Here is a 16,468-nt window from a genome sequence, read left to right as displayed (position 1 = left end):
ACAGGTGAAACGGAAATGAACTACTGGCGCCCTCCGGTGGTCATCGTGATAATTTCAACAAACGTCAGTCTAATACTTTTTTTTGTCTGTTTAAACTCGACTTGAATCCCAGTTTGTAACTGTTAAATTGTATTTTTTTATACAACAAGCTCACTTAAAATGAAAAACCAAATTCATATGTCTTTAAAATCACACTTGGCGTCGCTGTAACTGCTCAACGGGAGAAACAGAAATGAACAAATGTGTCCAACAGGGAAAATTCTAATGTGGCTCTCAGCACATGTGCGCCCCCTGGAGGAAAACACCATACAGTAAATTAATCATAAACAGGATTTTAATCAATTTTAATTACTGAACATTTCAAAGTACAGTGCAATACACTTAGCCTATAGTCTCTTTCATTTCAAAAGACACCAAAATGGAGCGGAAATGTAGTTCAAGAAGCTGGAAAACCTGTACCAGCTGCCAAGATCAGATCTCATGAAAGCTGTCAATGACCATTGCATTTTTCCATCTTTCTGTTACTTTTGCTCAGTCAGATCATGGGTTCGACACCCACCATGAAACACATATACAGCAGCAAAAGTATAGCTTAAATATACTTCGAATAAAAGTATCTTTCAAATGTAAATGTAAATGTATCTCCTCCACACAAAACACAACAACAATTTCTTAAATAATACAAAATACCACAAAAACGCTGCCCTCAAAGTTCATGTAAGCACAATAAATTGTTTATTCATCTCCATGTGCTATAGAGTCTTTCATGATGCTCTTGGCCTTAGCACAGATGCCTGCATGTGCTTTTGGAGATCTGATTCTCGAAATTCAGCAATTTCACTTTTTTCAACTACATTTGATGTTGCTGCAGAATGTGGTGAGGTGAAATGGGTGCCGTTGCTTCCTGCAGATAGACAGAGAAATGAAACACTTGCGTTCACAGAGCAGAATCTTATTATCAAAAGATAATAATGCTGAGCCCGCTTGGTGTTGTACAAGTTAAGAAAGATAGCTACAGAAAAAAAGGCTACAACATCATAACAATTTCTTTCCTTTCACATGGGATGTTGAGACCTGAATCATCTGCAGTCATGCAAAACTTTGCAACATGTGTTTGACATTTTGGGGTAGGTCAAACATATCAGTACATCCATTTTGGTACAAATTGTTGTATTTTCAGTCTCTCTTCATGTATAGTTTAAATGCTAATTATTATCAAGTCAATTTCTGTAACATACATTGGCATAGTTGACGTGATAAACTCTTTATGCATTAAACAACTATTTTTATTTTTTATTGTGTGTTTCTGATCAACTGATAATCAAAGTGTTCATGTCACCACACATGTTAATTTAAAATATATCTATTTACATTTTAATGTGGTCGACTGTAATGTCAGACTCAACGTCTAAAATGAATTGAATGTGCAATGTTTAACCTTTAGTGGCATCTAGCGGCGAGGTTGTGAATTGCAACCAAGAGCTCAGCCCACTGCTTACCCCTCACTTTTGCACATAGAGACATTACAAAACAAATGTGTCATCTGAGACAGTAGATAGTAAATCTTTTTACATTTTAAAGTAATAAATGTACATATTTAAGGCTCATCACTAACCACAAAGACACAATAATAATAGTCCAGTATGAAGAGACATATAACTATATGCACTGTAAAAAAAGATGGTTCAACAAATAAAAGTAAGTTAAAATTTTGAGTTAATTCAGTTAACAAATTTTTATTTTTCTACATTTTCTAGCAACCAGGTAACTTACTATTTTAAGTTAAACCAGCATCGTTTTTAAGTATACTTATTTAGGTTTGCAAATATTCACACCGTTTTAATAAACCTATTCAGTGATATATATATATATATAGACAGATTTGGCTATTTCACAAATGCAATTGATTAAAATATTACTATTCAAATTCAGTCGAATCCACAAAACTAAGTAATTCAGTGGTTGATAAGTCAGGCTGTGGATTCATTTCATCTGCAATGTAATTTGGTTTCTGCTGTTCAATTGACTCCTCAAATGAAACCTCATCGTCCAATCCAGTAGGCTTCTGGTCGATTGTAAACTGATCTTGCTCATAATAGTGCCTTAATTCATCTGGCTCATCATCTGTTGTGTCTTCATCATCGCTGTAGCAAAAGACAGAGAGCATGACTTTATATTGATTTCCATTATCATCATCATCTTCATCAATTAGTAGTGCTGCTGGTTCCTCGGAAATGTCTGGAAAATAAATGTCTTCAAAGCTCTCCTTTTCTGCAGCATTTTCAGTCACAAGAGTATCTTGCAGTAGGGCAGGCATGAAAACATCCACGCTGGCCTCCACATCATCACCTGTGACCAGAAAGTGTCCATCTTCATTTCCAGGCAAAGCCTCCTCTGCTGTTTTTTGACCTTCCTCTCCCATAAAAGTGACAGCTGCTTGGCTATTGGTTAAATCAGATGAGGTTATTATTGATGTGTTAATATCTGGAATCACCAGAATGGGTAGCATATCTTGCATTGTGGGTCTATCAGAATCTTTGGGGGTGTATGCTTTGGTTGCAGGTGGGGGCATTTCGTCTTTTTTGATGTACAGCCTGTGTCTTCCGGTTATATCATTGGAGTATTCGTGGTCGACAAATGCTTCATTGTGGTAGGAGGCGTCGTCTATAAGTGGTATGGAATGTCCCGAATCAACCTGTTGACCACGAAGAAAGGGCACATAAGGTCTTCTTGAAATTTCCACAGTTGATGTCCATTGTTGATTAGAAAAGTCATGTGTTTCTTTAACTGTGGGCTTTTTTATGTCATATGGCGGATGTTATTAAAACAAACCAAACTAACAGCCATGTAAGCTAAGAAATTACTAATAAAAGGTCTATTGCATCATTAAAACATCAAATATACACTCTAAAAATGTCTGGGTTATTTTTGACAAACAACGGGCAAACACTGGACAAAACACATGCCGGGCCAAAAACAACCCAATGTTGGGTTGTTGTTATGCAATCATAGATAATAATAACCCAACAGTTGGGTTAAAACAACCCAGCTTTGGGTTAATTTTAACCCAGTGGTGTGTTCCGTCCAATATCCACCCATCATGGGTCAAAACCCAGCCATTTTAGAGTGTATGTTATAGCAGTGGTTCCCAAACTTTACCCCTGCCACTGTGTAGGGTCCATCCCCTTTGCCCCTCCCATAGAAAATTCACAATGTACAACTAAAACAATTAATTATGCAAAGTAGTTGTAATGGTTGGAAGCCTTATTTTTCTTAGTTTGATTGATTGAAGGATAAATTAACATATTTTATAAAATGCATAAAACTGGGGACCCCTCCCACAACCTGATGTCCCCGAATTTGATACTAAATGTTTTATGTTAAATACTATTTTTACATCTTTATTTCTTTCTTTTTTATACTAGATAGACATTGACCCTTAATGGTCATCTCAATAATTTGGTAGTGGTCTGTAAAAATAACATTTAGTGCCAATAAGAAAAACAACATGTTTTTTGTAGTCATGGCATGAAACAAGAAAAATACTGTAATAATTTATACAATGTTCTTGGTGTAACATACAAAGGGTTAAATCAACTTAGGAAATGTTTGTAATTGACTTAACCATAGGTTAAACAACCCAGCATAGGTTAATTTAAACCAGTGCTTCTTAATTATTTTCTGTCACGCCCCCCCCCCCAGGAAGAAGTAAACATTTTGCGCCCCCCCAACTCTCCGCCGCGACTGTAAATAGTATAATTATAAAATTACACATCTGCAAAACATTGTATCCTTATTAACATTAAAGAAAACACAAAAAAAAGAAATATCGATCAACTTACAGCAAAGAATAACTTTATTAACATTGTTTTTTAGTCTGTAACAGAAAAGACTTCAAATGTATCAATTTGCCTGAAATAAAAAAAATCAATCCTTATTTAAAGTATAATATTTTTTGACCATTTCATTATGAAAAATTAAATAAAATATAATCAATAAATAATAATAAAAAACTCAAGCAGCTTATCAGCGTAATTGGGGTGTAATGTCTTAAAGTGACGGTGCAAAAAAATCACTTCCTGAAAATGTATTTTCCCCCGGGGTCTCGCGCGCCCCCCCTGGTGTCGCTTCGAGCCCCCCCTGGGGGTCCCGCCCCACAATTTGAGAAGCACTGATTTAAACCCAACGGCTGGGTTCGCTCACGAGTTGAAATCACCTATCCACAGCTAAACAGCTAGCGCCAAACAAACCTATAGCTATAGAAACACCCAAGTACTCTTAAGCTGCCTTTCCACTGCACACAACAAATGACAGCCGATAAACCGGGACTCATTCATTCCCTATGTAGAGTTGTAAAGGGCCGGATGAGGTGCCGACCATCTGCGAATGTGTATTTTTTGGATGCGTTTTTAACATTGGATCCGTAAAAAAATTGGAACTTGTGCGACTACACGATATGCGATACGCTGACCGGAAGTGATGCATTTCAGTGTATTCCAATCAAAAACTGTGTGTGAGGTGAAAATTATTAATCCTTTTTGTTTAACTTTATCAGTAACACTTGAATCATAAAACAAACTACCGATAAGTAATACATTATTAATTTAATATGTATACGTTATTATTTTAATCTAGTCACCATATGTTCTCTACAAAAAAATATTGTCAGTCTTTGTCATACATGCATAGCTGTTTATTGTTTCATTCATTTGCATTCATTTATTTATTTCACTATGGTAAATATTAGAATGAAGCCTTTTGCGCTGGAATGAGCTTCTCTCCCATGTTGGATTAAACTGAAACTTCATTACCACTGCCACTAGGGGGCGAACTCCGACAATCGTTTCCGAATGTCGTGTGCAGTGGAAAGGCAGCTTTACGTGACACACCTTCACAACAACTACTGTACAATCTCAGAAAAAGGTACAATTAGGTACAAATGTTGTACCTTTAAAAAGTATGCTTTTGTACCTAAAAGATACATATCTGTACCAAAATGGGACATTTCAGGACCTTTTTAAGAGGTACTGTTCCAGGGACAAATTTTGTACCTTTTTTCTGAGAGTGTATCTACATGATACCAGACCAAATGCACAATAAAATATGCAAATCACCAAACACAGAGGATGTGCTCTATATACTGACTGGCTTAAATGGTACGTTTTTTATGAAGGTCTATCTTTCACAATGACAACCGCATTTAAACCAGGCGATATAGAGAGTAAATGAAATTGGGTTCCTTAGTAAACACATCTCACCTTCAAGAGAGACACTGACAGGTGAACACGTCTAGCTACTGTATTTAATGTCAAGTACTTACCTGTCGGAACCACTTTAAGCTCTACATAAGAGAATTAAAGAGGAGCGTGAGGTGAAGATGAAAAGGCCGGCTGAGTCTCTGAATGTTTCCCAGTTTGTGTTATCTTCATTTATGTAGTGTTTCTAGTCTGTTCTGTATTGTTTACAGTGTTCGTTCTGTCGGAACCATTGGTTTTCATTGGGTGGTCACAGGACTAAACATTGGGGGCAACGTCTGTTTTGTTGTTGACTTCAAAGGTTGCGTGTCTAATAAAACCTCAGCCTGATTTGTAACATAGGTTTGTTTATCCAGTGATTTTGCGCACTGTCATTTATCCAGTTAATCTTCTGTAATCTTCCTCTGGAGGAATTTGCTAAAAAATCGACATACATGATTTAAAGGATTCTGCCAACAAACTGGTATTTCTGTAAGGCCTGAGGCCGGGATTAAGCTAATTTGAAGCGAATGTATTCGAAGAACGTAAAATACATTCAAAGAGCTACTCATATGCCGTAAGAGGTCTTGGGCTCAGCATTGCTTTTTAGTTCCCTTTACCTAGATATAATAAAGTAGCACTTACCACATTAGGATGCTTTCCGAGTGCTATGGCGCCCCTCTCTGCTGGATACTGTCTCTCTCTTCGTTTCTTGACCAGCCAGAGGAAAATAAATAGTGTTGTTATAGCTACTATGAGAACAAGAGCAGCGATGCCCCCAGCCATCCCTGCATTCATGTCTCCAAACAGTCGTTCTTCTCCAAATGGACTTCTGGGAACTGTGACAGAGTTTAGAGAAAAAAAGATGACATACAGCTGCTAACAATATTTACATTTGTTTAATGAAAGACCCTTTAATTCAAAGCGACTACAATGTATTCAAGATATACATTTTATCATACTGTATGTGTGTTTCCTAGGATTGACCCTATGACTTTGGTGTTGCAGGCACCATACTGTAAACACTGTATTGGTATTAAAATAAACTTAACACTAATAAATGCTGAAAAACTGTATTGCTCATTGTTAGTTTATATTTATGCTGTATTTAGTAATGTTAACTAAATTGTAAAGTGTTACCAAAATGCCATTGTTAAAACATATAATGTTAATATTACCTTTATAAATCTTTTCACATTATTTACCTAGATGTCCCCTTTGTAGAACTTCAATGTCCACTGAAGCATGTGCAGTCTCACCTGATTCTTCATCTGTTGCTATCACCTAAGACCAAAAAGATGCTGTATCATCATTAATGTCATGACAGAAGCCCTCGTGTTGCTTTTTTATCTTATCATGTAGAGAAAATGTGCATACATAGACGACGATTTCTTTTTCGCCAGTGGGTACGACGTCACACAACGCTTAGGTTGCTTAGCAACGGCAGACGCTATGGGAGCGCCCAAGCGCTTTGGAAAGAAGGAGGAAAGCATTATAGTCGCCCTTTCCGTGAGGTTTTAGATGCAAAATGTGAACCGCCCCTTCAGCTTATTTATCAAAGCAATGTAGATATCACAACTCATGAGTTCCACCAATCAGAGAGGATCCCGAATTTCAAAAGCGTTTAAAATTAATTGAGCATATCTGTCGTTTTTCCGTGCTTGGCCATTTCGGTGGGTTCTCAAATCCCTGAGTGCACGGGATCGGCGCCTATGTATAGATGCTTTTGCTTGTTTGTATATGGTACAGTTCTTGTAAAATTCCTATAGTTATACACAACCATATTGTCACCTCCAGGATGTGACGGTCAAAGACTCTTAGCCGATCACTCTTTGCAATCACAATACCGTCCTGAGTAATGTGATATAGTTTATATCTGCCTGTCATAGGATGAAGGGTGTAGTGAATTTTGGGGTTTATTCCCTGCAAAACACCAAAACAAAAAACTGTGAGTGAAGGTTTGAGGATGTTTATCACTATTCACTAAAGTGATACATTTCAAGACTAAAACATTAACTTTAAACACAAACTTTATTTATAAGTTCAGTTTTAAGATGAATTCATTGGCTATTATTTAGAATCTATGAAAGAGTCCTTCAATTTGTTAAATGAATGTTGTCACTCTACATCTTTGAAGTCCCCGTCAATGGCCTGGACCACCAGCACTCGGTTCCCATATGTTGTAACGAGTGCCGCAGGACTGGAGTTCTCGATGAGAAACCCTTTGTAGATAGTTTGGTTGAAATAAGGAGCAAAGCGGTTTTCAGATATCACGTGAACGAGCGCCGTTGTCACAGAATATTTTTTGGGGTCATTCACCTGCGCAACCTGTGAGAGATTTTGATAGTGAATATGACAACATGTTCTCTTACTGTTCACAGAATTGTCTACAAATAAAGATTATGAATATAGAAAAAGAATATATAATGTAATACAATACTATTCAATATAATATAATTGTGTGTTAAACCAAGCATCACCTTTTTGTTCATAAAAAGAAATATTGTTAAGTCGTACCATTATGCGCAACCTAAATGAAGGTGTCAGGAGCCTGTTTTCTACTCTGTTCCTTAGTGTAATCTCTCCTGTTTCAGGGCTGATTGTAAACCTGCCATCATCATCACCTGTGAAACAGCAATGTATATTTAAAAGTTAAAGAAAGTTTAAACAATTGCGAACTATTGTGTCAAAGTCGATGCAACATACAAAGTAAATATAAAGAAGTAATGAGATTGTATAAATGGTAAATAGACTGTATTTATATAGCGCTTTTAACCGACCTACGGCTATCCAAAGCGCTGTACATGTTGCCTCACATTCACTCACACATTCATACACCGACGGCAGTGTCAGCCATGCAAGGCGCCATCCAGCTCGTCGGGAGCAGCGGGGGTTAGGTGTCTTGCTCAAGGACACCTCGACACTTGGTCTGGTGGAGCCGGGGAGTGAACCACCAACCTTCCGGTTTCTAGACAACCTACATGAACCACTGAGCCACTGCCGCCCCATATATATATATATATATATATATATATAAATGCCTTGTACTTTACCTTACCTGACAGTATGCTGTATACCAGAGGTGTCTGGATGCCTTTGTCTCCATCTTCAGCATGGATAGGAGCCGGTGAGAAATAAAGCACAATGTCCTAGAACATCCATAAGATCATGATAAAATCATTAAATGCCATGTATCCTAAAAGGTAACAACATTCAAATAACGTTTAGCGATGAATGCTGTGCAGCAATGCAAACTGTAGTCCTTTAACTCATTTCCCGCCAGACATTTTTTGTGATTTTGACAAAATTTTCACAAAATACTTTTCAGAAAAAGTTTCTTCTAAAAATATATAAACATGCAAATATATCAAATGAAAGAACAGACCATCTGCTTCCAAACAAACAATAAAAAAAAAAAAAAAACGGGAAAAAACTTTTCATTCTATATATATTTTTTTCTTTGTGTATAAACTCTTAAATATTTTTTTTTCCTTTAAAAACTTTTTTTAGCAAAAAACTGAAATAATTGCATTTTGTGAAGGAATTTTGTTAAGGATCAGATTCAGAACGATTATAAAAAACATACATAGTTTAAAATTAGTAAATAATGTTTTGGCTTCAGTTTTTTCATAAATTGGATAAGTGCGGTATTGCAGATTAACATAAAAATTCTTCAGAAAAACGTTTTTTTATGCAAATGTCTTTTCTTAATTGACAAGATAACTTGTCAATGGCATTGGCAGGGAAAGAGTCAAATAATATTGTATGATAGAATATGCATGTGAAAATAGTCAAACTGTAGCTAGATGGCACATGCCATGGGCACAATGATTAAATTAAATAGTTAATAAAAAGCAACCAGTGCTATAATATTTCTGTTTTTAAATAATCGGGTTGTCTGAAATTTAAGGGGACTACTATTTGTCTGTGTTGTTACCCAATCACCCTTACGAAAATTAACCATGTATTTATCGTGGTAAAAGTGTAGTAACCATGTTTTTTTGGTGAATTGATTACTATCAGCAAAACCATGGTTTTACTACACTAACCATGGTTTAAGTATGGTTTTTGAAAACCATGGTTGTCAAAACCATGGTTATTTTGTGGTTACTACACTCTAAAAAAACAAACGGTGCTATATAGCACCAAAACAATTGCTTTGGATCGTAACGATAGAAGAACCATTTTAGTGCCATATAGCACCGGTGAAGAACCAGTGAAGCACCAGTTAAGCACCAGTGAAGCACCAGTGTAGAACCATATAGGGGCCATATAGCACCACATATGGTTCTACATAGCACTATATGGTTCTACACTGGTGCTTCACTGGTGCTTCACTGGTTCTTCACCGGTGCTATATGGCACTAAAAATGGTTCTTCTATCGTTACGATCCAAAGCAACTGTTTTGGTGCTATATAGCACCGTTTGTTTTTTAGAGTGTACAGTAACCATGTTTTTTTTTGGTTTTAACTGTAGTAAAACCATGGTTAATTTTCATAAGGGCAGATAATGAATAAACAGGCAGCATTGTTCTATAAAGGTACCATTTATAGAAACTCAAGGGTAAGGGTCCAGGTAATTATAATGTCATAAATTATCTAAAATAACTTCAAGCGATTTGATAATATTTGGTCTCTAGGTGTCACTGGGGTGGTACCCTTTCAAAAAGTACACCTTTGCACCTAAAGAGTTCATATTAGTACCTCTTAAGGTGCATATTGGTACCAAATACAGACATATCTGTACCTAAATGGTAGATATTAAGATCTTTAAAAAGGGTACTGTCCCAGTGACAACTTGGGACCATTTTTGACCAGTTTGTGAATACCATATTCATCAGCTAAACAAGTTACCTGTTAATCTGTCAAATGCAACATTATTTCTTTGAGCAATGTTGTAGAAGAAATCCCACTTCATACCTCATCTGTTTCTGTGATGTTGACTGTGTAGACAGGATTGGTGCAGATGGTGTTATCTCCGTCTTTATAAACAGGGGAGCAGGGCAAAAATTGTGGGTACTGATCATCGCCATCCAGAACATTCACTGTAACAGTAGCTGTTGTGCTGTACTTTTCTTTGGTATTTGTTTCCTTATGACACATGTGAAAAAAATAGGACAAACATACAATGAAATCTAGATTATTTTCAAGCACATACTCTAAAAAAGTGAATTGTTTTGAACCATGGATGTGTAAAACATAGACAAACCCAAACACTGGTTTAAATTAGCTTTGAAAATGTCCATATTTGACCCAACTATATAGGTTAAAACAACACAGCATTTTTAGAAGCACATCACCAACTTGAAAGAATATATAATTGGTATATTAGTGTTTTACATACCACAGCATATATGACCACCTGCAGATGAGATTTGGTCTCAAAGTCCAGTGGTTTGTCCAGGACTACCCTCCCACTGTTGGGCAGATCAATTCTGAAATAGCTGGCATCCGGCTGAAACACAAAGAGGCAAGTTAATCTTGGACTGTGGAGAATAAAATTCTGGGCACACTTTTTATTACATCTTGAAAAAATGGGCATAGGTGCCCTTAAGAGTAGATACTGTAGCATTACCGTAAAAATACATTTGATGATTTTGACACTTAATGTTAATCTGTGGTTACATCTGCAGTACCTGTTTGACTTTGAGGTTAACTAATATACATCCATTAAAATGACCTTGGGGACCAGCCTAAGAGAACTAAAGGGCTTCGTCCGAAATCTCTAAAATGTTGCTTTCAGAATCAGCAATCGAAGGCATTAAGTCACGTCCGAATCCAATGTTTGGATAATGCCCTGGGTGTGCATTATTTTTGAATAATTCAACAGCCCTTTGTCAATTATTTCTAACATATGGGATAGGTTAACACAAAGGCACTTTTTATTTGTATATTTCAAACATGATTCCATTATGTTGCCTATGAATGCATTTCCCAGAGCTGCCTGCATGCCGCCAAATTCATTGACAACCTCAAAACCAAAATTCATGCCATTGCAGCTGCTATTTAGCTTTTTGTCTGTTATTGTGTCGCTGTTATCATAAGGTCACTTACTAAAGATTTATCAGTCATATAAGTGATTGTGTCTTCATCCTCATCTTTGGCTTTGACTGTAAACGCCATGGAGTTAACAGCCATCAACTGCAGGAAGAGAATCAGAATCCAAGAATCAGAGCCGACCCAGTAGAAATTGTACTGATTTAATAGCTTTTGGACACATTCTTAGAAACAAAAAAATTCAGAAAGAGGGGGAAATGCATTCTTTGTGTGGTGAAAAGCATGTAAAAAGATGGGGTTTTTTTACCTCACTTATGTATCGTGGTTGAATTGTGTCCTCCAGGAAATATGGCATGTTGTCATTTTCATCCAGAATTTCCACTAAGATTCTGTATTGACTCTTGCAAACAAAATTGGCAATAATTTAAATCTATATACTGTCACTCTGGGTAAGTGTATAAGTATTATTCATACAGTGGTCTGAAGAGGCAGGTCAGTAATTGTGTTACAGTTGTACTGTACTGTATATCATTCGTGTTTGTTGAATGTACCCGTATTACTTTATCTTCATAACATGTCAAAGCAGCTATCAGGACTGATCCCAGGACCTGTAGACACATCAATGTTTATAAGCTACAGTTGACCATTGAATGAACGTATGCATAAACTTACAATACATGCAATTTATCTAAATCTATTTTAACAAAGACTATTATGGCTTTAAAAGCCTCCTAATGTGTTGGCTGGCTTAAAACTCCTAAAGCTTTAATGTCTGATTGGCCGTTCTCCACATGCAAACATTCACCACACTTGTATGAATCACCTCTCGATCCAAGGTCTTTGAAAGCGATGAGTTCAGTCTGATCGTACGACCTTCGAGGTAAAACCAATCAGCATCCTGTCCCGTGACACACAGACGAATGCTATTGGCTCCTGGGTCTCCGTTGATACTGAGGTTGGCTATGAATTCTCCCGTGGGGCTGTTCTCTCTAACCGTGGTGAATATATCTCGACCACCGAGACATAAACTGGCTGCCGGTCAGATGAGAGACCAATTAGAATATTAGTACAAGACCAATCATAAATCCTTAAATCAGATTGTATAGATAAAAAAACTATTAGTATCGACCAATCAAAGCAGACTACTCCGAGAGGGATCTGCACCGGATCTGCGCCAAAGTCAGCAACTCTGGTGCGATCCAGTGCAGATCTGTCCAGTGGGTCATTTGCTGTCTGGAGTTGCTTTAAAGGAAGAATAAATGCTAAAAAAAGATTCATTCAGGGTACATTACAGATTCACACAGATCTATAAACATTTCTGGCACATATTTTAACAGTTTCTCACAGTCTCACTACATCACTGATTTATAGTCACGATTTATCACATAGATCATCATTTTTGAAAGGTGTTTACCTTTTGCTATGTGACAGACTATGTTCAGTGCCATCTGGCAAACAAACAATTTCCATGGTGCCAACATGGTCGATATTCCCCCGGGCTCTCGTATCCACGTCCCAGCTGCAAAAAGAAATGCCAAGCCCTGACGGTAAATCACTTCAAAGGACTTAAAGTACTTTCATGTCTTGTCATAAACTAAATCTTGCCTTATTCAAATCTAAAGGTCAATTTAATCAGAAGATCGCAATATTGAGTCACAGCAGCATCTGTCGCTGTGTGATGATGATGATGATGATGACTTAAATCACAGTTACTCATTCATAAGAAAGTTTAATACACAAAATGACTAGAAGCTCACACTAGTGCAGTGTTTGTTTACCCCTGTATATGGTTGCTTACTCTTGACCTTTCCTAGTACCTAAAACCTATTAATGTGTCTTCATCCTCTGTTGAGCCACCAGCCTGGCAGTGATTTGATTACGTGACCATCGGGTTGCTCTTTTGATCTTCAACCTTGCAACCTTACTCAAACATCCCCTCACACATGGAGCTTTGTCAAATCCTCACATAATACCTGCAAAGCTGCCTAAGGACTTCATTTTCCTATAAAGTTGTGCTGCCTGCCTAGAAGTAATTAAATGTAACAACTTTTAGTCATTCATTATATCTATTTCGTTGTAATCAATAGTCATTCATCATATTCAATTCTCACTTTTTGTTTAATTAAAAGGCGCAATGTGTAATTATTGGAAAGACCGTTTGACAGAAATGCAATATAATATACCTAATTATATTATCAGTGGTGTATGATTTGTATTGTTTATATTACCTTAAAAATTAGCCGTTTTTATCTACATGTGTGTACCCTTACATGGAAGTCACCATTTCATGTTTCTACAGTAGCTCTAAACGGACACACTGTACTATATAGAGCACATTTTATCACTATGTTGTCTCAGACGATGACATTAGGGTTGTCCTGTCCATTTCGAAAGGGAGCGGTGAGCTGTGAACTGAGCCATTGGTTGCAATTCACAATCTCACTGCTAAATGGCGCTAAAAATATACACGGTGCACCTTTAAAATAATTATAGAAATGTTGTAAGAGTTTATATCACTAGGGGCACCATAATGTCTTTTCTGGGTAAGATTATGAATGACTGTCCTTCTAAGGCTGGTAAATGTCAAAACACACCCTTTGACCCCATAAGGTGCAGGGTAATCTTATTCTGATCGTTTCAGGTAAGTGCAGAAGACTAAACTGACCAAAGTCAAAATAACAGCTGAGCTGATTTGCAGAGGACAGACACCACAAAAGATTGTGACCTCGCTGTGCATGACTCTATTATTAATTTTTAAAATTCTGTATTAAAAATAAAAAATAAGTATAATGCAGATAGAAAGATAAAATATTGATGGATGGTTGGTGGATATATAGGGACCTCAAATGCTTTAATGACTAAAAGTTCAATTCAATTCAATTTTATTTATATAGCGCTTTTCACAATTGTTAATTTTTGCAAAGCAGCCTTACATGATTAAATGTAGGGGAGAACACAGAAAATCAATAGATAATATAAGAAGTAGAATATTGCGGCTAAGGATAAACCGTACAAGCGAGCGTAGTAATAATGTAACGTATACAGTAAAGGGCTAAAATAAGGCAAAGTTGGCTGACTCTCCTGGGAACGAAAAAACCCCTAGGAGAAAACCCAGTGGGAAAAACTCCTAGAAGGAAAAAACCCTTGGGAGAAATTAATATATGAATAGTTTCGTTGCAAAACGAGATAACCACCCTTTTTTTAATTGTTCAGAAATTGCGTTTTTTGGTTGTGCATTCCAATTAATATCAATGCAACTGCAGTTGGTTTGATTTAAACCTTCATAACTTAAAAAATACAGCTAAGTAGCACCGTAAAACAAAATAATAACATGATAACATAATAATAAACATGTTTTGACAAAAATGTAAAAAAAAATGGATTTATCTCGTTTTTGCAACGAAACTCTTCATATATTTATATATATAAACATGGTAGGGATAGGAAGCGGAAAAAGTAATAGCTTGCTTTAGCAAACATAATTAATATTATGTTCTTCATACTGTAAGTGCTGCACTGTAAAACAAGTTGGCTCAACTTAAAAAAGTAAAATTTAAAATTTGAGTTAATTTCACTTAAAAATATTAGTTGACACAACATTTACTTTTTAACCTTTTTTGAGTCAACTATTATTTTTAATTTAAATATACTCCAAATTTTAAGGCAGCCAGTTAACTTACTTTTTTAAATTGAACCAACAAATCTTTTCTTACAGTGTGTTATATGGCCTGATCTGAGTACTGTAACTAATGAGTCATGATTTCACAGAAACAGCTTGGCTAAAATATGCCACAAAACTTCTTTGGCCATCATCTCATTAATTATTATGTTATTCTATTCAGTGTAGATGACTAGGGATTAAATCGAGTAAATAGGCAAAATAGGAAGTAGGTCTCTGCCACAGTTGAGATTATGGGATTACAACACAATATGGTTTAATATTCTTGGCGCGCACCATAGCTTGCTACAGTACATAAGTCTGCATGTGTACAAATGAGTGCAGAACGAACTCACTTCAGATTCAGCAATGTCGCTATGTTATGTTGTTTTGATTTGTTTAGTCTAATCTCACACTGAAGATTCTAAATTGTGATTGCCAGTGCACTTTAAGAGAAATTTTTAAGAAATTTCTGAGGGGAAATATAAATCATAAGTCCTATATTCAAGAAGAGACCAACAATAAACAAAATCCAGCTTGTAAAACATGTAATGATGCTTGCTGCCTTTATATGAATATTGTTGTTTTGGATAAAAGCATCTGCCAATTGCATGAATGTAAGAAAGCTTTTGGATTCATTGTGAGAGCAAAAAGCAGGACTATCAGATGCCTGAAAAATAAAGGACTTTAAAACATTATATAAGAATAAGTGATGAGACATTCAATGACCTCATTGAAGTCACAACATATTTATTTTAATGTCATGGTTTATAAGATCAAGCTTCATTTAATCAGATGGATGGTCCATATTGTTTATCTCTGGGGAGCGGTATTAAAATACCTATCATGAAACCTCTCTGAAGCGAATGGCTTACAAAATACAAACATCCTCTGCATTCTGGGAAACTATGGTCACAACTTTTTGCATAGCAAGAAAGCAACAGTTGTCAATGTTTTGTCAATTGTAATAAACACATTCACACACACAATCTCTCTCAGTTATTCTCTCACCGTTGCTCAGCGGGAAATATCCTTTGTTTTTCACCTCCTGCAGTCACCTCCTGTGGCGGCCTGTCCTATTCTTTGCCACATCTCTCTCCTGTGTGATGGGCAGATACCTGCGCCACACAGGACAGTGGGTAGCCACGGCACACAATGCCAAAGATTTGCCTGGCAATTTAAGTCAGGGCTGGTGAGAGAGGGCAAAAGAAAGTGAGAGAGAAAGCAGCATGTGTTTAGCAAGAATTAAGAGCTTTCGCAAACAGCCCAGTGAGGGCTTACAGAGCATTTCCAGGACAGGATGAGAGAGAGAGAGAGAGAGAGAGAGAGAGAGAGAGAGAGAGAGAGAGAGAGAGAGAGAGAGAGAGAGAGAGAGGGAGAGAGGTTAAACCCAGAGTGTTGGTTATAAGACACTGTCTGGCACTAAAGCAATCCAAGGTGAGCAAACATTGCTGGTTTCTTTGTTTTATACAGTATTGTCACATGATACAACTTCTTGCTCTTAGAGTCTTAGGGTGTGCAAGTATAAATGTAAAATAAAGTGTAGTAAAATACAGAATAACAATAATAATTCTAAACT

The 16,468-nt window shown here is 36.6% G+C and overlaps 1 protein-coding gene across 2 annotated transcripts; it reads right to left on the bottom strand.

Moving 5' to 3' along the window:
* Nucleotides 1-329: 329 nt before the first annotated feature.
* Nucleotides 330-16,167, bottom strand: cdhr5-rs (cadherin-related family member 5, related sequence). 2 transcript variants are annotated; one of them, XM_055189749.2, is made up of 16 exons: nt 15,901-16,167; nt 12,646-12,750; nt 12,055-12,263; nt 11,783-11,839; nt 11,539-11,631; nt 11,289-11,375; nt 10,579-10,689; nt 10,155-10,325; nt 8,293-8,383; nt 7,752-7,858; nt 7,362-7,562; nt 7,026-7,157; nt 6,440-6,518; nt 5,880-6,073; nt 5,321-5,341; nt 330-2,695 (listed from the first exon to the last, which is right to left on the bottom strand). In XM_055189749.2, exons 2-16 carry the CDS (start codon nt 12,710-12,712, stop codon nt 1,919-1,921), a joined length of 2,397 nt encoding a protein of 798 aa, XP_055045724.2. In that variant the 5' UTR covers nt 12,713-12,750; nt 15,901-16,167; the 3' UTR covers nt 330-1,918. The 2 variants fall into 2 exon arrangements, with proteins under 2 accessions (XP_055045724.2, XP_055045725.2); XM_055189750.2 differs by lacking the exon at nt 5,321-5,341.
* Nucleotides 16,168-16,468: the final 301 nt, after the last annotated feature.

The sequence above is a fragment of the Misgurnus anguillicaudatus genome, chromosome 1 (assembly GCF_027580225.2).
Source record: "Misgurnus anguillicaudatus chromosome 1, ASM2758022v2, whole genome shotgun sequence".
In the NCBI taxonomy this organism is placed as follows: domain Eukaryota; kingdom Metazoa; phylum Chordata; class Actinopteri; order Cypriniformes; family Cobitidae; genus Misgurnus; species Misgurnus anguillicaudatus.
This window is presented reverse-complemented; position numbering and strand designations above follow the sequence as displayed.

Coding starts and splice junctions, on each gene's coding strand:
- cdhr5-rs (XM_055189749.2), bottom strand. CDS start 12,712: ATGTTGGCACCATGGAAATTGTTTGTTTGCCAGATGGCACTGAACATA. Junction 11,840..12,054: donor CAAAGACCTTGGATCGAGAG/GTGATTCATACA, acceptor ATGTGTCTACAG/GTCCTGGGATCAGTCCTGAT. Junction 8,384..10,154: donor ACATCACAGAAACAGATGAG/GTATGAAGTGGG, acceptor TGGATGTTCTAG/GACATTGTGCTTTATTTCTC.